The following is a 22,108-nucleotide window of genomic DNA, read 5'->3' as shown; positions in this document are numbered from 1 at the left end:
AGGTGAGTTTGGGTGATTATTTATTTCACGTTGAGTTGTATTTTTGTATTTGATGCATTTACCTATTTGCCGGTTGTTAGTATTCCTTCGCAAATCAAAAAAAAAATAAGTATGTGTTTATATTTTGTGAAAAATTAAGTTCAATTTTGTCATTGTTTAAACAAATGTCGCGCTTGTAAACAAAAGTGTATTTTTGTTGTTGTGTTTTTGTTTTATAATCTTTAATGAGTATACTCTTATCAGCAAATCATCTTTTGATTTGGTTAAATTTGTTAAATTTATATAAACTGTTTGGTGTGAAATCATGTGTTCGTTAATTTTGATTATAATAAAAATATCTAATTAGCAAAAACACCAATATTAGTGCGATATTTTGTTAAATTAAGTTGACACTTCAATTGGGTATTAAATAAAATATCAAGACATCCCAACATATATGCGTATTATGTCGTCTGTTTGCAAAAGGTAATAAATCAACATGTTTTGTTTAATTAATTTTAATTTATATCTTGCTTAAGGTTTTTGTTGCATTATATTTTCACATACTCATAAAAATACTTTATACTCAAGTCATGTTGAAAGACTTTGCGAGGACTCTTTTTTTGATACAAATCAAAGCAGTTTGAACTTGTGCATGCTGGTGCTGTAATTTATTTGCAATTTGTAAGAATTTCATTTAAAATCGTTAGCGATTAAGATCCCAACTCTCGAGATGGTGTACGAAAGTATGATGCTGTTGTCTTGATGTTCTTATGGTCTCATCTACATGTACATATATGTACTGCAGATGGCATTTCTTCAATTATTGTTTGATGCCATAATAATTAACAATGATAGCTGCAAGAAGCAAATTAATTCTAAAGAAACAATGAATTGCAACGGGTGTTTTTTTTGTCGACGTGTGGTTTTTAATCTGGCAATGCTTTTTAAGAAGTTGGTGTTTTTGACAGTTGTCATTTATTTATTTATTTCATCAATCAGAGAACGTCTTCCCTTTTAGCATTTTTATTACATATAAATAATTATAAAATTGTTCAAATGGTAGACATGTGCATTCAAGAGGACACAAGCGTCCATCGTGAACATCGGGTGCCTAGTACCTCAACTGGAGATTGGGTTCCAACCCCAGTGGAAAGTTGTTGGGGGCAGCAAACGAGAGAGGGGCGGAGAGTTGTTTCCACTAAGGCACCTCTCCTTATCCAGACGGCAGCGGAGGAATTCCCGAGATGGAATCAACGGTGGCGTCTACAGTTCCAGTAAGGTTGAAGTACTAAGTGAACACCGTATAGGGCTTCTTAGACTTATTCGGAGCCCAGGCCTATAAGGAGCGGTTTTATCCGGCTCCCTATCCTTGGAGTTATACTTAGGATCTGGCCCTCCAGGTTGGGGGTTGTGCCGTCGCGTTGGGGTGACTTCCTGGCCACGTAAAAGCCTCGGATACGGAAGGATTTACTGTTGACAACCTACGCAAACGAATTAAGGACAACGAACTTCGGCTTGAAAGAATAGTGCAGAGCTCAAATGTATCACTAGAGGCACTATCTTTAACGGTTAATAAGGGCAAAATAAAGTACATGCTGTCGTCAAGAAAGGACACACAACCGCGACATACAACCATTGACAGACGTAACTTTGATGTAGTCAAGGACTTCGTCTACCTAGGCTCCGCTGTAAATGCAGAAAACAACACCAGCGCAGAGATCAAACGCAGAATTACTCTTGCTAACCGCTGTTTCTTTGGACCAAGAAAGCAATTGAGTGGTAAAGTCCTCTCTCGAGGGACCAAAGTGTCGCTATATCAACCCCGTCCTGCTATACTGTGCAAAAGCATGGACTATGACAAAAGCGGATGAAAGCACCTTGGGTCGGTTCGAGAGAAAAGTTCTTCGTGCGATCTACGGTTCCGTATGCATCGAAGGGGAGTGGAGGAGAAGATGGATTGACGAGCTGTACGGGCTGTACAACGACGTAGACTTAGCCAGAAGGGTAAAAGTCCAACGACTAAGTTGGCTGGGTCACGTAGAGCGCATGGAAACCAATGCTCCGGCTCGGAAAGTTTTCGAATCCACACCCACAGGACAGCGCAGTAGAGAAAGACAGCGGATCAGGTGGCGTGCACAAGTGGAAGGTGACCGCACCCAACTTGGAGCTCGAAACTGGAGACATCTAGCTAGGGACCGAGCCAGATGGAGAAGTTTGTTGGTTGAGGCCCTAGTTCACACAGGACTGTAGCGCAACCTTAAAAATGAATGTAATTATAAAATTTCAATTTATAAATTGAGGCACATTTAATAAGTTAGATACATATAGCTTAAAAGTATCTCTATTGCAACTACCAACAAAGTTTAATCTGTTGCAAACCAAGTTAGCTTCCCTGATGCAACGAGAGATTGGTTCATTACGACCATAGTTCGTTCTATGAAAATGGTCATGAAACAAAATGAAATCAAGAGAATCACTTCTAGGAACACGTATAAGGTTTTTATAAGTTGGATTCCAAACCGTACTGCAGTACTCAAGCACTAATCTAACCAAAGAATTAAAAAGGGACTTAAGCGTGTATGGGTCTTTAAATTCTTTAGTGTTTCTCTTAGTGAACCCTAGCATTTGATTGAATTTAGGAAGGTAAGAAGGAAAGTTTTGTATCGAGTACAACTCCTAGATCTTTTTTTCTGAAAAACCCGTTCTAGTTCTGAATCGTTAATAGTGTAATTGAAGTATATACATAGGTGAACTGATACGGAAACGGGACATAACTTGACACTTAGAGATATTCAAGTGTAGAAAATTATTGTCAAACCAATCAGCCAATCTATTTAAATAATCATTCAACAAAGTACAAAATTGAATTGATTTAGTGGTGCGATATAGTTTAAGATCATCCGCAAATAGGAGGCATGATACATTTTTAAATATGACAGGAATATCATTGATAAATAATAGGAATAATAGTGGTCCCAAATGGCTGCCCTGAAGGACACTAAATGGCACTATGATAAGTTCCGAAAAATGATTATCAATTTTAACATTTTGAACCCTTCGAGTTAAATAAGATTTTAACCGTTTGAAAATGTGAAAAATTGTTTATTATATAGCTACTCATTAACGATAGATTAGTTACCGTAGATCTTCCAGATATAAAACCATGTTGGTATATTGACACAATGTTTTTTGTTTGAAAAGATAGGTTATCAAAGACTATCTTTTCAAATAACTTTGGCAAAGCTGAAATTTTACAGATTGGTCTATAATTAGTAACACCCTGTAAAGATCGTGACTTAAACTGACCCTGAGAAAAAGACAAATTAAAGATGGTCGTTAAAGGCCTAGCTAAGGAAGATGCACATTTAAATAATAAAATGGGTGGAATCCCATCAGGACCTTCTATTTTGGTTATATGTAAGTCAAGCAAGGCTGTCATATAACTTCTGAAACCTACTACATTATTGAAGCAATATTAAGAGAGACTGGGATCTGTGGCAATTCGAGATTGAAAGGTGAGTTTGGCGAATAAACAGACTGAAGGTAGACAGCGAAAGGATTACAAATCTCATTCAAGTCACTTGTTGATGTATTTAAGTGCTTCTTACAGCATGAATAACCGTTTGATTTACATTTAGAGGTTATAAAATTCCAAAAGCTTTGACTGTTATTTTTTATATTAGATTCTATAGTAAACATATGGGATCGATACAAACATTTATTGAGGGTATTAAATTCCTCGACGAAGTTCAATACTTTCGTGATTCTTTTTAAAAAGTTTAAATGCTTTCCTTTTTCTAGTTTTTTTTTTTTAAATTATTAAGTCTCTTATTAAACCAAGCTGGATTTAGATTTTTTCAGTGGAAAAAATCTACGTCTAAAAAGACTAATTTGCGTTACTTAAATTGACTTTTGAAATATATGAATCCCAAGAAAAACTAGAACAATTTTCGCGCATTGCATCAAAGTTCCGTAAAATTTTAACTGACAGAAATCTGTCATTAGAATTGTGTGAAATTGGGTCACAAATCAGTGGAAAGATTCGTTTCATTTCAAGAAAATGAATTTCCGTCCGGAAAATAGAAAAATATATTTTCAGATAAAAATAAATGCCCAACGAATAATATGATTGTTTTTGTAGTCGAAATTACAATACAAAACTTATTTTTTGTACCTCATTTCGGGCTCAATACCTGAATTTGGAAGCCATTACTTAGTGTTAAGCAGTTTTATTATTTTTATCACATTTCCCTTAGAAAATCTGTACTTCCGTCCTACTGCATTAAATAAACCATTTCAGAAGGAAAATAATTTCACAATTTCAAACTTCAAAACTAAAAAGATGACAATTGATTTGTCAAAGCCAATTGGCTTTAAACTACCTTTAAATAACGTGGTAGCATTTAAGTTAAGAGACAACTAGAAATGGTTTTTAAATGTGAATATTGATTAAAGACACCGATTTCGAACTTAAGAGCTACTAACAGGTATTTTAAAGCTACGATGACTTTTAAATTTCTTTATAAATACGGCTGGAAATGATTTGAGATTGCAAAATTTAAAGTTCTAATCTTAGTTGACCCCAATGAATACAATCTTTAAGTTGAATTCAATAAATGATTTTTAATGAATGAATTCCCAAAAGATTGCATTCTTTTACGAGCCTGTCAGTTCAGTTTGAACAACGTTTGCAAATCGTGCATTTTTTTTACTAAACAAATTGGCTGGGATGCTATACCCTCATTGACAAGAGTAAGTTGCCGTCCGTGCCTATCTGTTCATTTCTAAGAGTTTAACAAAATATTAATAACAGTATTTTGTGCGAGATAAAAAAATTAAATTTTTGGAGGTTTTCGTATTTTGCATATTGATAAAATGAGTTTAATTTTGATATCTATTTTTTTTCTTGACAATTTTAGTCGACAACCAATTTTTATGAAGTTTTGCAGAATTTTTTGAAAGTTTTTATTTCTAGGAATATTATTTTATTTTTATAAACTGCAAGAATTTTGAATTGGGATTGAACATCAGCTGGTTATAGCTATCAGTAAATTCCATCAGTAAAATTTGAAGTAGGAAAAATCTAAAATGTTTTACTGATGAGCGTTTATAGCAATCAGTAAATTTGCGTCATTAAATTAAATGTCACTTTGAATTTTCTATTGGAAGACTTTGTTTTGTTATTAATTTGTTTGTACAATCTGGGAATAATTAATGACGTAAATTTACTGATTGCTATAAACGCTCATCAGTAAAACATTTTATTCCCAGATTGTAAAAAAATTTGTTTGTGCTTCTGTGAAATCAAGTTGATCTTATCATGTGTCGTACAAAAAATAAACAAAATTTATTGATTGTAACAACTTTAAGTATAATAAATAAAAGAGCTTCTCAAAAAATGCAACGCTTTCAAGTACACCCGTTTTTTCATGCTCGGAAGATACGTGGCGAATTTTTTTCACTGATTGAGAGACTTGAGTTGTTCCCAATTACGTTTTATGAGTACTTTCGGATGAGCCGTCAGCATTTGCAGTGTATACTTTTAAAAAATACGTAGTGGTACCCAGCCTAGATTTAATTTATTTCAGAATGATACCATAAGTGCCAAGGAGAAACTTGGTTTGACTTTAAGGTAAAACATTTAGTCAGATGGTGTATAATGCAGACAATGCAGACAATCAACAAGCATATTACAGACTTGGTTATGACAGTCCCCGAAAGCCCAAGTTTTTCGAAAGAAGTTTCTTTGGATTTTTTGTCAAACTGAGTTTTCCCAAATGTCTTGGAGTTATTGGTGTAAAAATGTTTGCCATAAGAAAGTCAGGCAGTTCCAATTTCAATTCTAAAAAAGAGGCTGGGATGCGACCCACACTGATAACTTCCCATCCCGTCTGTCGATTTGTCTTGCTTAAAAGTTTGTTTATAATGTACTCGTATCAATTTTTACCAAATTTGCGTACTATTTTTTGTAGATTTTATTTTTTATGAAAAAAACGGACTTTTGGATTTTTATATAAAAATTACTGAATATCGAAAACAATAATTTCTGTGAAATAAAATAAGTTTCAAGCCAATATTTTAAAGTTTTGAAAAGCTATTTGATTCGAAAGTAAATTTTTACGAAGTTTTAGTATTGTTTTTTTTAGAGTTTTATTTTTTGTAAAAAAAAACTGTCAATTCGATTTTTTAAAAATTTTACCAAATGTTGAAAACAATATTTCTTATGAGATAAAATAACTTTGAAGCCAATATTTAAAATTTTTAAAGAGATATTTGAGTCGAAAATCAATTTTTATCAACTTTTATAAATTTTTTTTAGATTTTTATTTTTTTGTAAAAAAACTGTCAATTCGATTTTTCTCAACATTTTTCAAAATGTTGAAAACAATATTTCTTATAAGATAAAATAAGCTTGAAGCCTAAATTTCAAGTTTTTGAAAAGATATTTGAATCGATATTCAATTTTTACCAACTTTGAGTAATGTTTTTTCTTAGATTTTTATTTTTTATAAAAAAACTGTCAATTAGATTTTTCTCAAAACTTTATCAGATGTCAAAAACATTATTCTTCGTTGCACAAAATTGTTTTAGAGATGAAATTATATTACAGTTGTAAAATTTTGGAGGTGACAAATTTTTTTTTCCGGTTTTTTGATTTAAAAAAAAACCGTTACATTGATTTTTTTCAAAAAATATACCTGTTTGGTATCACGTTACAATATATTATATAAAATTTAATTCAAGTCTCTAGCGTTTTTGGTTCGTAAGATATTTAGGGTTAACCAAAATTTTCACCTTTTTTTCAAACTGCTATGGTAAAAAAACCACCCACGCAATTTTCTTGAGAGCCCTTTCTGCATCTTTCTGCCTTATTATCTGTATAACAAAATTTATTTGAAGTCGATATCTCTTCTGGTTCTTGAGCTATGGACGACGAAAAAACGTCGCGAACGTACGGACGTACAAACGTACGTACACACGCACGCACAGACATCTTTCTAAAAATCTTTTATTTCGACTCTAGGGACTTTGAAACGTCGAGAAATGTCAAAATTTTCAATTTGACAAATCGGACCCATTACAATAACTTCCTATGGGAAGTTAAAAATGCTTCTTAACAGTTCTGGGCAGTTGTTGATGCCAGTTACAAATGTATTATGGTTAGCATTGGAGCCCACGAATCTAACGCAGACTAGACTGTTTTTTCTTCATTAAACTTTGGCAAAGCTTGGCTAAGAAATCCAAAGTCATATTTGTTCCTGCTGTCCAAAAATTGCCAAGCTCAGAAAATTGTCTACCCTTCGTTCTTGTCGGAGACGAAGCATTTGGCCTCCAATATAACTTGATGACTCTCTCCCAGGTTCTCATTTGACCACCAAGCAAAGGGTTTTTAAGTACAGGTACGAAAAAGATATAATTCATATGTATATGTACATATGAACATACATATGTACGCTATCGAATCATCAATTTTTTGATTTTTAGACTCTCGAGAGCAAGGCGAATTTTGGAAAGCACATTTGGTATTTTAGTCCACGCCTGGATAAAACATCTTGAAATTCAAATGGATCTGGCAAAACCCCTAATTCCTTGCAGAATGCAAAAGAACACTCGAATCATTTCCCTTTTTAAGATGAATTTTCAGCGCAGTTGGTGGATAAGGAGCAAGAAATGCCGAACCAACATCTATATCTGTTAATATCAGAAAAGCATTTTCTGACTGGCTTATTGTGACGGTGGGAAACCTTGATTACCAGTGGAAAAAATTTAAAGCAAAATTATTTAAGTTTTTTATTCAAAATTGTTTTTATTAAATAAATATGAGTATCCTTCCTAAAAAACCGATTCTTCATACTACACTTAAACGTATAGCAATTTTGATTTCACAACTACTTTACTTACATTACTTTAATACAGAAAATATCACATTCATTCAGAAAAAAAAGGTAATTCAAACTCCTCGCCCAAAATAGCCAGTATGTTCGATTAGAACCTTATTACTCTTTGCAACTAAATTCCGATACCTGAAGTGCTACGTTCGCCATGAACAGCTCCATCGGGCACCTCACCTGCGTATTATCAATTGCTTTTATTACTCTGTCCAGAGGCTCTTCAATATGACTCTTTCGGATTCTTATCTTGGGAATATGCGGCTCAGTTCCCACGTCAATGAGCTCAAGTTTCGAAAAATAGTTTTTGGTTTTAATTACCACAATCACTAAAATATGAACAAAAAATATTATCTCCTCTATCTAGCACATTTTATCAGATTTCGATGTTACTTACTCATCTGTAATCCCCATGTAAGGTATTAAAAATTTAAGAGATTCAAAGTGAATCCATCGTACCGGGGTTGTAGATCTAGAACCACTCGGCATACTATTTTCGGACCGAAAATAAGACCGAAAAGAGTTTCGGAGCGTGTTCCATTTACTTTGGCACTCTTCGACTAAAAATAACAAATTTTATTGTCACCAATTCAGGTTTAATCATTCCATAACCATAAACTTACCAGGTCTTCCCAAGACAAGGGGAGCATTTATTACTGCCATTCTGTTTACATATTTTTGGTCGTCTTTGGCATAAGGACACCCATGGTTTTTTACTTCCATGTATTAGCCGGGTTTCGAACTCATTTTTTGCTTTCAATTTTCTTTATTTTGTTAGGAATGTTGTTTTCTTTCGATCATAACATCGAGCTTCGTTCCTCAGACTTTTATCAGTAAAATTGTTAATGATGTGATCGGAACAGTTAAAAATTGGAACAACAACAGTAAAAAACAGGCTTTTTGACAGTTGTTCAGTAAAATGAAATTTCATCATTAAAAAATTAAAATGGATTTATAAATTAAATAAAACTTTCAATGCATTGTTTCGTTTTGATACTTGAATGTAGGATTCATCTTATTGCATCGATCTTCTGCTAGAAATAAATTTATAACTTGTTTAAAAACTAAAACAAAAAATTTACTGATGGATTTTACTGAATAGCTATAACCGGCCCTTAGTATCACGACACATTTTTATATATACAATTCATTTAAAATCGCTTGCGTTATTCGACCGTGAGATAATTGGAGTCAACCACAATATTTTTTTATTTTAAATTGCTTTAGTTTAAAAAAAACACCCACTCATTTTTTGTTGAAAGTTCTTTCTCCATCTTTAGAAGTAAAACAAAATGTATTTAAGTTGAATTTGATATATCTATTGGGACTTGACGGACGTTCAAACGTACACAAAGACAGTCATCTCTTTAGAAATCTTTGATTTAAATTCTATGGACCTTGGAACGTCGAGAAATATCAATATTTTAAATTCGAAAAATCGGACCGATTACGAAAACTTCTAACTGGAAGTTTATAATGGTTCAGTTAGCGAAGCTTCAATTCATTAAAGGAAATCTCGCGACGTGGACCCTTATCGTGGCTTTCAAGATCTTATGTCAACAATCACATCAATGAACTATTTGTTTGGGGTTATGTCACTTGTCTACTTGGCTCTATGCAGCAGCGGCGCGGCGGCCTCATGCCCGAAATGAATTAAAGACACAAAGAGAAACTCCCATCTTTATAATAAAGATTATTTTGGTCATAACATTAAATCATATGCTTTTTATTTCATTGAAAATTAAAAAATTCTTTAAAAAAACACCCTTTATTTCTTCAATTTTATTTGTTCTTTTGCCGTTAACATCGATGTTTATACATTTAATCCATTTTCTGATTGTTGGATATGGATTTTTTCAAAAAAGAAGTTCTGTTTGCAAAAAAAATCGGCACGAACTTGAGTGAGGTAAATAAAAATACTTGTATACATTGCTAGTGTTACCGCAGGGTTATTTATTGATGAGCGCTTTAAACTGAAAAAATGAGTGTTTTCTAAAATAAAAACTAAATTTTTTTAATTAAAATGTAAGCAATGGCCAAGCTCATGTCTGAAATATTAGTATGGTTTGAATATTACAGCTTTAGTTAGCTGCCACAAGACTGGAATTTCAGACATAATATGTTTCAGGAATGAAAATGATAATTGGCAAGTTTATGTTTCATTCTAGTATTCAATAAAAAAAGTGTCATATACATTTTTCGTTCTTGCTGTCAATGCCCTTAATATTTTTGATTCGATTTTGGCAATAGGCCTGTCAAACCATTTGCACATTCTTGTCTAAAAGCTCTGAATAACTTGACAAATTCCGTCTTTAAGACCTTAAATCGATAATGGAGCATTCGCATAGATCTATTTTTTTAAGCGGCCCCGAATAAAACAAATTTGAAGGGGTTAAATCACAATACTGGCCTATTCGAGTTATAACACTGTAAGGGAACTTTTCTTGCAAAATTTGGCGTTTTTCTTTTTTAGTTCAGAGCTGAGCACTAAGCATAGTCTGAGCGAACAGAGTAGAGTAGAGTTCTGCGCAGATTATGTTCAGGGCTCTTTGATTTAATTATGAAACAACTTGAGCACTAAACTGTCAAGATTTGAAATGTCAGACTGTCAAACGTAAATATTTGTAATCAAGAATTAAAATAAAATGCACGATTGGGTAGCACGAACTTGCTCCTGTATGCAAAGAGCCTGTTTAAAAAAGTACCTATAAAAGATTTAAAAATATACCTGTAAAATAAGTTTGCCTTCAAAGATTTAAATGCCATTTGCTTTGTCAAAAAAGTCGCGCGATTTATTCTAAGACACAACTAATCCTAAGACAACTCATCCTGGAAATGAAAAATACTTGTAAGCATACTTAACGAAAACAATTGTGTATTCAACTAGTTTGTTTAAAGCTTTTTCCTTTTGACAGCTTTATTTTAATATCATATTAGAAGAACCAGGATGGAAAATAAATTATCTGAAGATAAGAAAGAGGCAGAACATGTATGTTTAAATTGCAAAAAAGCAATCGCCTATTGGTTGTGTAGTTAGGTTCATTGGCGTGCTGAGCTTTACGCAGATAGATAGATAAAGACATGTTTATGATGATAATGAAGAAATGTTATTGGTAGGTCGAAGGTACCTACTACAATCCAATCACATTCCTACTATTTTACAAGTTTTCAACGCAAACATGGAGTTATTAGGTTCAGCTTATTATTTTCGTTAAAGTTTAAGAAACAGGCATACCAATAGGTACAAAAAATTGCTATTCATGTGATGTTTACGTCAGGATCTCATGAATTTTGGATTTTAGTTATGAAGTGGCACGTAAGCTGGTGTTGTAGAAGTTGATCGTATTACAATAGGTATATAGGTGTACGTTGAAAAGGTGATTCTAATAGAAAATACATATACTCTTTCTGGCCGTTTCTTTGACTTGTACTAAGTATTTATTCTTTTATTTAGGCTAAGGCAAGTAAAATATGTGTGAAACAACCTTATTCTTAAAGAATAATATTTTAAAATCATATGTATAAAGCTACCAAGATATTTCATATTCGTTAAAACGATGATGCAGTGGCGCTAGACGGCCATCGTTGGTATTTACAATAGTTATAGTTATAAAAATACATAAATGTGTACCAAATGCATCGATTTGGATAAAAGATAGGAATGTAGTTAAAATTTTGTCAAAATAATGCGCTCATGCAAAGGATTTGATCTTGTGAGATGGGAGGGGGTTACATTTAACACAGCTAAAGTAAATTTAAAAAAAAACTACTTTAAGATTCGGAATTTTAACTGAAAAATTAGTTTGTCTTCAAAAATTTAAATGCCATTTTATAGATCAAAAAACCTTAGATTTTTCAATTTTTTTTTTGAACATCGTTAGAGCGTTTTTTTTTATAAATTAATTTTTTATATATAAAATTTTTCAATTTTGTTCTTAAAATATTTTTGGTATGCAGTTGTTTAGTGATTGTAAATATACGCTCTACATTTGAATTTCGTAAAAATATGTTGGCCTCTTTTTGGGATATAGAATTTTGAAAAAAACATTCAAAATTTTTCTAAAAATACAAACAATAAAAAATTGCACTTTTGATAATCAAATATTGTTAAGGCAATATAAGAGCTTATTCAAAAAAAAATTATTGAAATCAGTTCATAAGTTGCTGAGAAAATTAAAAAAACAAAATAACAGTTATATGAGCGGTACCTTTCCTGAGCAATACAAAAATATGTTTTTCTTATTAAAAGAAACCAAGTTAAAAATAAAATTTTAGAAAAAAATTAAAAAAAAATCTATCGGTTTGTTTTTGAGAAAATTCGAATTTTCGTTTTTTGACCAAAAAAATTGTATGGGGGCCACTGTTTTGATCTTTAAAAAAAATGAAAAAAAAAAAACCCTAAAGCGAATCTGCTCAAAACCTTAACTTCCAAGTTTGAACTCAATCGACCCAAAGGCTGTAGAATCGTGGACAGACAGACAAAACAGACCAGACGGAATCGCGGGATCCACTTTTTTCGACTTCTCTACCATCGTAATATCATGTTTGATTAAGATCTCAAGTTCGAAATTTTACACGAATGCAACACTTGCCATATAGTTTCTATATGTCGCAAGTAAAAACGGTAAAATCGTTGTTCCATTTGACGCCTGAAATAAATTTGATTCATAAAAATGCTAAATCCAATTAGCCTCTTCCGCCAATTTTATTGTTTTAGCGATGATTTTTACTTGCGACATATAGGAACTATATGGCAAGTGTTGCATTCGTGTAAAATTTCGAACTTGAGATTTTAATCAAACATGATATTACGATGGTAGAGAAGTCGAAAAAAGTGGGTCCCGCGATTCCGTCCGGTCGGTTTTGTCTGTCTGTCCACGCTCCTACAGCCTAAACCATTGGGTCGATTGAGTTCAAACTTGGAAGTTAAGGTTTTGAGCAGATTCGCGTTAGGCGTTTTTTTTTTATTTTTTTTTAAGATCAAAACTAACAGTGGCCCCCATACAATTTTTTTGGTCAAAAACCTAAAATTCGAATTTTCTCAAAAACAAACCGATAGATTTTTTTTTAATTTTCTCTAAAATTTTATTTTTAACTTGGCTTCTTTTTATAAGAAAACCATATTTTTGTATTGCTCAGGAAAGGTACCGCTCATAGAACCGTTATTTTGTTTTTTAATTTTCTCAGCAACTTATGGACTGATTTTAATAATTTTTTTTTCTGAATAAGCTCCTATATTTCCTTAACAATATTTGATTTACAGAAATTCAATTTTTAATTGTTTGGATTTTTTAAAAAATATTGAATTTTTATTTTTCAAAACTCTATATCTCAAAAATGGGTCAACAATTTTTTACGAAATTCAAACGTAAGACGTATATTTACAATCACTAAATAACTGCATTCCAAACAAATTTTTAAAACAAAATTGGAAAATTTTATATATAAAAAATTAATTTAAAAAAAAAACCGCTCTAACGATTTTCAAAATAAAAATTTAAAAATCAACGGTTTTTTTATTTATAAAATGGCATTTAAATTTTTGAAGACAAACTTATTTTTCAGGTAAAATTTTGAATCTTAAAATATTATTTTTTTAATTATTTTTAGTGTGCATGAGCCCGAAAGAGCGCATTATTTTGACAAAATTGTAATTACATTCCTAGCTTTCATCCAAATTAGTGCATTTGGTACACATTTATATGATATATTTAATCAACAATCTATTTTAAAGAGTCTATCAAGAAGTATTACATTGGTAACTTTGTACACCTATAATGATTTTAAAATATTATTCTTTACGAATAAGGTTGTTTCACACATGATTTACTGGCCTTCGCCTATATAAAAAAATAAATACTTAGTACCTACAAGTTAAAAAAACTGGCCAGAGAGAGTATATGTATATTTTCTATTAGAATCACTTTTTCAACGCATACACATTGTACCTATTTACAAAGGTATTACGTACAACTTCTACAACTACTGTTAACGTGTCACTCCTTAACTAAAATCCAAAACGCACAAGAGCCTGACTGTAAACAACACATGAACAGCAATTTCTTGTACTTGTTCGTATGCTTGTTTTTTAAAACTTTAGTGAAAAAAATAGACTGAACGTAATAACTCCATGTTTGCGCTGAAAACTTGTAGTAAAGAAGGAATGTAGTATGTACCTTCTAGCCACCAATAACATTCCTTCATTATAATCATAAACATGTCCTTATCTATCTATCTGCATAAAGCTAAGCACGCCAAGTGAACTATTCTATGGTCGTTTTAGACATCTGCTACTACAGTACTACACAACCAATAGGCGATCGCCTTACAATTTAAACATTAATGGTCTGCCTCTTTCTTATCTTATTTATTTTCCATCCTGGTTCTTCTAATATGAAATTACAATAAAGCTATCTAAAGGAAAAAAGCTTTTAAGGAACAAGTTGAATCTATATGAATCGCATTGTAGCTTTATAGGTAATAGAAACCATTTTTCATATACAAAGATCGTACACAAGTAAAACAAGACTTATGAATGTAAATAAAAACAAATATCGGTAAAAGATCCTAAACAGCTGACTTATGCATACAAAAGTTTGTTTCATCCCTTTATTAGATACAATATTAAGCCATTTTGTTTGTTATATAAAGTGCGTTGATATAAATAAAACAAAAACAAATTCATCAACCTTCATATATGGTAGCTCTTTATGTGAAAACATATACGAGGATAGACTCAAATAAAATGAAGGAAATTGTGTTGACTTTTTGGGTCAAAAATTAATTATCTCCCTTATTCTGCTAGCTGCTTATGGGAATGGGAATAATATTTTTCTCTCGCTCCCGCTGAATTTCTCCACTTTCGATACTAACGCCACGCCAACGACTCGGCATCTCGTCGCCCTAAAAGTTTCCGCTCATGAGAGTACTATGGTTTTCATATACAAAGATCGTGCGGTTTTTTGACAATTCAAATGGCATTTATATCTTTGAAGCCAAACTTATTTTATAGGAATATTTTTAAATCTCTTATAAGTACTTTTTTAAACAGACTCTTTGCATACAGGAGCAAGTTCGTGCGACCCAGTCGTGCATTTTATTTTTATTTCACGGCTTTCAAATAACAATTTGTTTGTGTTCAGCATTTTACACCGTTTAGTCTGCTATTTTATTCTGAGCTCACAGAGCGCGCTCTGAACATGTTCAGAACTAAAAAGAAACACGACTTTGAAGCTCTGAACGATCAGAGTTCAATCATCATTTTTTTGACAGTTCGAGCTCTGCTCTGAACTTAAAAAGAAAAACGCCGATTCTGACTCTAATTTGTCAAATGTCAAAATATAACAACTTTAAAAGTGAAAACTGTTCTGATGGGCAACCCTGGTAAGTTGCTTTCCACACATCCTGATAGCTATTGCGTGTACTGAAAATTGGATATACTTTTCAATTTGCTTTTATGGGAAATATTTTGAAAAATCTATCTCCAAGGTTCTGAAAAATGTGTGTATATTTTATTAAGCCTCACAAATTTCTCGGTTTTTTGTTTTATTGGTATTTTTTACCCTGATCGAGATTTCTTTTGAAATGCAGTTGTTCAAAAATTAGCTAAAACACATTTTTTACAAAAAATTGAAGAATTCTTAGTAAAGTAACAAATGATATACTATACCTCTGGAGTGAGAGAATTGAACACCAAAAAAAAAGAAAAAAGTGCTATCTAATGGAGGGTCTATATCCGCTTGAATTGGAAATCAACAACAACACCTACATTATCATCAATCAATCTAAAAATATATTTTAGTTTTTAGTCAAGCAGTCTTTTCTCTGGCCAGAAAGGAGACGTTTATCATATAAATAATCCAGGTTTTCGATGTTGAATGCAGGCTTTGTCAATTTTCCAGGGAACAGTTCGATTCCCAGCAAAATTTTTTTAATTTTTTTCCCGAACAGGCATAATATTGGAAAAGTTAGACGAAATTGGAAGAAATCGATGCAGGGAATGTTTTTCGGATCTCTAGCTCCCGCTTGTGCATTGACCTTTGATGTCACTGTGACTAACTGAGTTGTGGACGATTTGTTCCGTAAGAGGCAAAGTGGCATTAATAGGATTCCGATAAATTATCCACTTGTTCACCAAAATGTCGAGAGATTTTTCAATTATCCTCTGGAAATGAAAATGTTGAAAATGTTTTCATCGTAAGACAAGTTTCTTTTGCTTTACGGTTTCAGCATATTGGTGGTAAAGCTAAAAGCATCATCAGCCACAATCATGGACACAGGGGCATCTTTCAAATGAGAAGACACTTTCCGACTTCCGAGATGAAGGCAAAGAGAAAATGAATTTACTAATTTACTTATCCATTTTCGAAAACGAAGGATGCCAAAAGGAGACTCATGGCCTTTCTTTGACTATCATCATCGTCCTATGATTATCCTATCATCGATTTACAATTTTAAAATAATTCTGAGAAATTTCACACAAATTATGAATAAATTTACCATTAAAACATAATGATCAACGGTTGTCAACAAGTTATAGCAGTTTATAGAAGTAAAAAATAGTTGCCATCTGTCTATTCACTCACACTTTCTGGTTTCGACACATAGTTGTCTTCTTTTTTATTCAGTAAACTGGCAAAGTACATTAACTAGCAACAAAAACTTGAGCACACATTTTTAATGTGATTTTGTCGTGTCAAAGAGACAGCGGGTTGGACGAAAAGTCAAATATATCGTTGCCTTATAAATGCCCATACCAAACGATCCAAATCAATCAGTTCCACGTTGTCTTGAAATAGACCATATCACTGCCACCAGTCGCTAGACTATTTCCTTTGGAGCTTTGATGCCAAAAAAAAGAACTCACAGCCAACATTGAACTTGAAATAGAAATATATGGCCGAGTCATCGAAAATTGAGTCCTTATGAAGGAAGTTGCATTGATAGAATTTTTGATTGTACCCCACAAGGAAAAGTCTAAAGGGGTCAAATCATACAATCTTGTTGCCAATTGATTGTCTCCAATTCTGCTTCACACTTTTACGAACTGCGAAGATGTTTTCGGCAGATCCTGCGTTTCGTTGACATAAGGGTGTTGGCTGATTGTGCACTGAGTCGGTGGACATGAATTTGGCCACCAATCGTTGCATAGTGGACTCGGAAAGACGACCATGTACCCCATCGTTTCTAGTTGTAACATTTACACGTTCTTTCAAGCTTGACGTTGTAACTTGGCAGACAAATTTGTTTTAAGAAGATATTTTGACAGAAAGTAAAAGAAATAATATGGCCGCCAAGAGCTGTTGAAAACCCTTAAAACTAAATTAATTGAACGTCTCGATATCTTAACAGAAAACAGTACAAACTTCAGTTCGACTTTCAAAAACATTATGTGTAGATTTTTAAGGACATCAATAAAAAGATGTCAATGTTTAATAATTTCACTTAACCCTTCCATTAATAGCAAATTTGTGCGACCTTTCAGAGCCTTTCCGTTTATCTGTTTTCAAGATAATCATCAAATTTGTATGATGTGCTGAAAATTATTATTGTTTTTGTTTTTTAAGTGTTGTTTACAATTGCACAATCCGAATACAAAGGCAGTTTGTTTTCACTTTCATTCAGATTAAGCTGATTTCTAAATCGATTTCTATCCAGTTTAAACAGTTCAAACCCAGAATATTTACTTATAGAATAATAATTATCAACATTACATTTTCCAATTTATATTTCATTGCAGTTGTGGTTCTATAGATGAAAATTGCCAATCCTTTTGCTTGTGTAGACGTAATGACTAGACGAACGATAGAAAATTAAATGAAAATTAATTATTTCCCTACGCCACGCTGCGGCCGGAAGAACATTTTGCATTTGAAAAAAAAACATCGATAAACACATAAATTGTAATTGATTCTAAATAATTTTTAAAATAATTTATTTAGCTAATGATCAAGTAGCACAAGTGTCGAGTATAATCATCATAAAATTGTAACTTTCATTGAGATTTCAGATTAGCAATTTGGTTTCGACTAGTAATTTAGGTACATTTATACAAATGTATTGACCAAAATAACCCTTATTTTTGAATGTAATACAAGGTTCCTTGTCACTTAATTGTTCATATTGGTGAAGTCAATTGGTCACACGATTTTGTTTCATTTGGGGTTGAATAATATAATGGCAAAGTCCAAACTTTATAATACAATAAAACTGTCATACAAATGTATGGCTGTAACAGAAAAACGAATGACCCTTTATATTTCCGTATATAATTCTCATGGATAGGCACAACCAAAGCGACACCTAGACAGCCGTCATTGAACATATTCTTTTTAAGTTTAGAATGTTATACAGTCACCAGCGCCACCAGGAGCCTATTTCGTAAATGTTGACAATTGCGACAGGTGACAATTTGTTAATTCACAACCTGACAACTGTCAAAATCTGTTCCATAAAAAATTACACAAAGTTGTAGAATTGTAGGAAAGTATCCATTATCATCTATTCGTTTCATAAAGAAATTGTCATGACAATGGATTGTCAAGTATTTTTTCACAATTGTCAGAATTTTCCGACAATTTTGTACTGACATTTCTTTTATAAAATGAAAAACAAATTACAGTGTATGTACATATTTGGAGGTATTTAATTGACAATTGCGACAGGATTAAGTTTTGACAGTGGTTTTGTGATTAATCAATCGATCGATTTGCATTTTATTTTTATTATGTTTTATGTACTTCAATTTTTAATAATGAAACACGATTTTAAAAACTGTGGAATTCTAAAATTGAAAGAGTACCAACGTTATGTCACTCTTAGGTTAGGTAAGGTTATAGTGGCTGTCCAAGATGGAAACGGACACACTTAGGCCAGTTTAATGGCCCATTGTGATACCACATGAATCTTGAGGCTTCCTCCTAAGCTCAATGGAACCAGTTAGAGTCCCTTACGAAACGTGAGAGGCTGATTATACCGATATGATTTAGATCGTTTAGATCGTTAAAGAAGAATTCTCCTAGGTAATTCTTGCGTTTTCGAGCTAGAGCAAGGCATGTGCAGAGAAGATGAAGAACCGTTTCTTCCTCTTCCTCGTCCATACAGCTTCTGCAAAAGTCATTTGAGAATACGCCTAGTCTCGTGGCGTGCTTTCCTATTAGACAGTGTCCGGTTATGACACCTATTATCGAGCTTATATGCGATCTGCTTAGAGAGATCAAGCACCTTGAACGTTTTAAATCCAGTGTTGGCCAAATGTTTTTTGTGGCTTGACACGTGGTGATGTTGATCCACCTGGTGCCTGCCCTCCTCGCAGCGTCTTGCATTAGTAGCAGTTTACAATTTAGCGATTGGTATGCCAGTACTTACCAAACGTGGTAGGATGTTCTGTACTGTACCGTTGCTGGCGAGTTCATCTGCCTTACAGTTACCTGGAATGTCTCTATGGCCCGGCACCCAGCAAAGGTGAATATTAAACTGTTGCGCCATCTCCATTAGAGATGATCGACAGTTATGGACTGTTATAGAGTTTGTAGAGACAGAGTCCAGAGATTTGATAGCGGCCTGGCTGTCAGAGAAAATACGGATATCAGATGTTAATATCACGTTTTCTTTGAGCCAAGACAAGACTTCCTTAATCGCCAATAGTTCCGCCTGGAACACACTACAATGTTTGGGAAGGCGGAATGAGAGACTTTATTTCAGTCGTTCAGAGTACACGCCTGCACCAACCCCTTCTTTGGTTTTTGACCCATCTGTGTAAAAATGGATTGACTCATCCTCAAAGAATGTCTTATCCTCTGGAAATCTGGAAGTTTCAGTCGAATTGTAGTAGGGGGATGGTTTAGTCTGTGTGCTTTGGAACTGATTGTAAGTACCTTAGAATTACGGAGTGACCAATGTTGTTGTTAGTCCACTGCGACGAAGCATTGAGGCGAATAGACTCTTAACATCAAACAAATTTGGTTGAGAAACGATGGAAATTGAAACAAAATGAAAAAGTTTTGTCCCGTGTTTCATCTTTTATATATATATGTCACCTGTCAGTATTTTATGTAATAGAAATTTACCAGACAAGTGTAACCAATTTGTAGAATTGTCACCTGTCAAAATCAAAAAATAAGAATCCATAACTGTTTGATTTTTTAAATATTATAAACATGGCGCTGTTGAAGTGTTACTTGTCTTGAACTGATGGAGATTGTAATACCAACTTACAACATAGAAATTAGTTCATAGTTTACTCAAATAGGCTCTGTGAACAATTTCTTGCGTGATCGTTTTGATTGTTAAAGGAAATTGGATGGAATCCTTTAAAGAATGTCTTATAAAGAGGAAATGAGTTATGATCCTGAGTATTTATGTGATATGTTTGAGGAATATTTTAAGAGTGCTCAGAAGACTCTTCCTCATCAAATTCTAACTATAGAGTTTTTCAATAAGGCGGGTAGATTTTGTGTGTAGATGTCGTGGCGTTTACTGTGTGGCAAGTAGCGTCATCTTGCTCGAACCACATGTCGTCTAGGTCCATATGGTTCAATTTGGGCCATGAGAGATTAGTTATCATCGTTATGCAGCGCTCGCTGTTGGCGGTGACCGCCTCACTAACGTCCTTTTTAAAAAAGGACGGACCAGTTACACCGCCGCACAGTGGTCCATTCATGGTTATTAGCTGGACTTAATTCTGATTTGGTGTTTATATAAGAAATATTTACAATTTAATCAAAAGTCATTTCCATTACTTCAGGTGGTAGTATGTTATGAATTCGGATTGGAAGATGTTGAAATTCATTTATTTATTATCAGAGCATGTTAACATATTATGTAAAATGTTGGTATTGGTTGCGATACGGGACATTTTTCTGGAAACCCCACTTCAAAAAAGGTTGTAATCCTTTTGAAGGGCTTCTAAGACAACTTTCAAAAGCGATACGGTAGCCATTTGCAAATTGTCTATTATGTCAGCTCCGTGCAACAAAATTTTGTGAACACTTTTGATTTTGAAACAATTGAAAAACGTTCAACCAACTCCATATCTGTGTTGCCGTCATTGGTTTGCTCTACCTTGTTTTGGAAGGTCAACTAAAAATCCAAGCTCAGTTCTAAATGCGTCCTGCAAAAGTTATTTCTTTTGTTTAACCGACAATTTTTGTTCACACCCTCTGCGTGCCAGTTTTTGTTTTCAATTTGTACGATATATGTAAAAGAGCTTCCATAAATTGTATTTGCGCGTGAATGGTTTGCAATCCAAACGAATAAGAACTGGAGGTTTTTGTAGGAATAGATCAAGATTGTTTATTATATTTAGGCGAAGCTTTGCATATATAGCAAACTGAGCTAGCCCTGTTTTCCTTCACAGCATTGCAAGTCTTTCCATCTACCATAGTTTTAAAAAAAGAATGGTGCGCAAAAACCGCTTTGTCATTAAAAATTAAGCTTGAAGTTTCAACGTTGTTAATTTCTTCTTCCATTCGGTTGAACTCTCTTTTTGTCGTTTCAATATTTTCTTTTTCAAACTCAAAACAAACTGGGTGGCCAAATAAGGGAGAAGATGTTCTTGAGTAAATTCTAAGGGAACTCGTTAGCATTATATCGGTGTCACTCGCTTCTGGATTTACTAAACAATTTTGTTTAAATCGCTAGTGCTCTCCATTTCCGTCTGATCAACATTTCCAGGAACACACCAAGGAATCGCCATCTTCCAATTGATTTTCAAAATCTTCTTGGTGCGCGTCAGACAAACGTTGAATTGTCAAGTCCAATAAAGACTGCAATTTGTTTTGACATAATGTTTCCGTTAAATTCAAAGAGTCGTTTGTGGGATAACACTTTTGTTTTGCTTCCAGAATAGAATTATAAGTTGCGTTTCTTTCTTTTGCACTTTTGCAGATGTTAAAGTTGGTGTTTTGTTAACTTTAAATCAGTTATAAGGGCAAGAGCTTCATCTGATGTGTATACTTTTATGGTTTTCGGCATTTCTGGATTTTTCAACATTTTAAGTGTTTTTGCGATACATTCAACAACTTTCTTTATCACATCAGCTTTAAAACGGTTTCCTTTTTGCCAAAGCCTAGATTGCACAGCAAACGACAATTCTTCAGTTGATTTTTCGAATAGTGTTTTAATTTTTCTATTAGATTTGTTGATACATTCTTCAAATTTTTTCTCAGGTCTACCCAGTCTACTTATTGATGGTCGTGGAATACCACGGAGAGGAATCTCAAACACTTTTTAAGCCA

The 22,108-nt window shown here is 33.2% G+C and overlaps 1 protein-coding gene across 1 annotated transcript in view; it reads left to right on the top strand.

Moving 5' to 3' along the window:
• The first annotated feature begins 235 nt into the window (after nucleotides 1–235).
• LOC129938415 (bumetanide-sensitive sodium-(potassium)-chloride cotransporter) overlaps nucleotides 236–22,108 on the top strand; it is a 108,120-nt gene continuing 86,247 nt past the window's right edge. Inside the window, exon 1 of the mRNA XM_056045962.1 lies at nucleotides 236–465. Within this exon, the coding sequence (XP_055901937.1) occupies nucleotides 437–465 (29 nt within the window). The 5' untranslated portion in view covers nucleotides 236–436. The remainder of the gene's footprint in view (nucleotides 466–22,108) is intronic.

This window comes from Eupeodes corollae, chromosome 1, assembly GCF_945859685.1.
Source record: "Eupeodes corollae chromosome 1, idEupCoro1.1, whole genome shotgun sequence".
Taxonomy (NCBI): domain Eukaryota; kingdom Metazoa; phylum Arthropoda; class Insecta; order Diptera; family Syrphidae; genus Eupeodes; species Eupeodes corollae.
The sequence above is the reverse complement of the archived record's forward strand: the minus strand, read 5'-3'. Positions and strand labels throughout refer to the sequence as shown.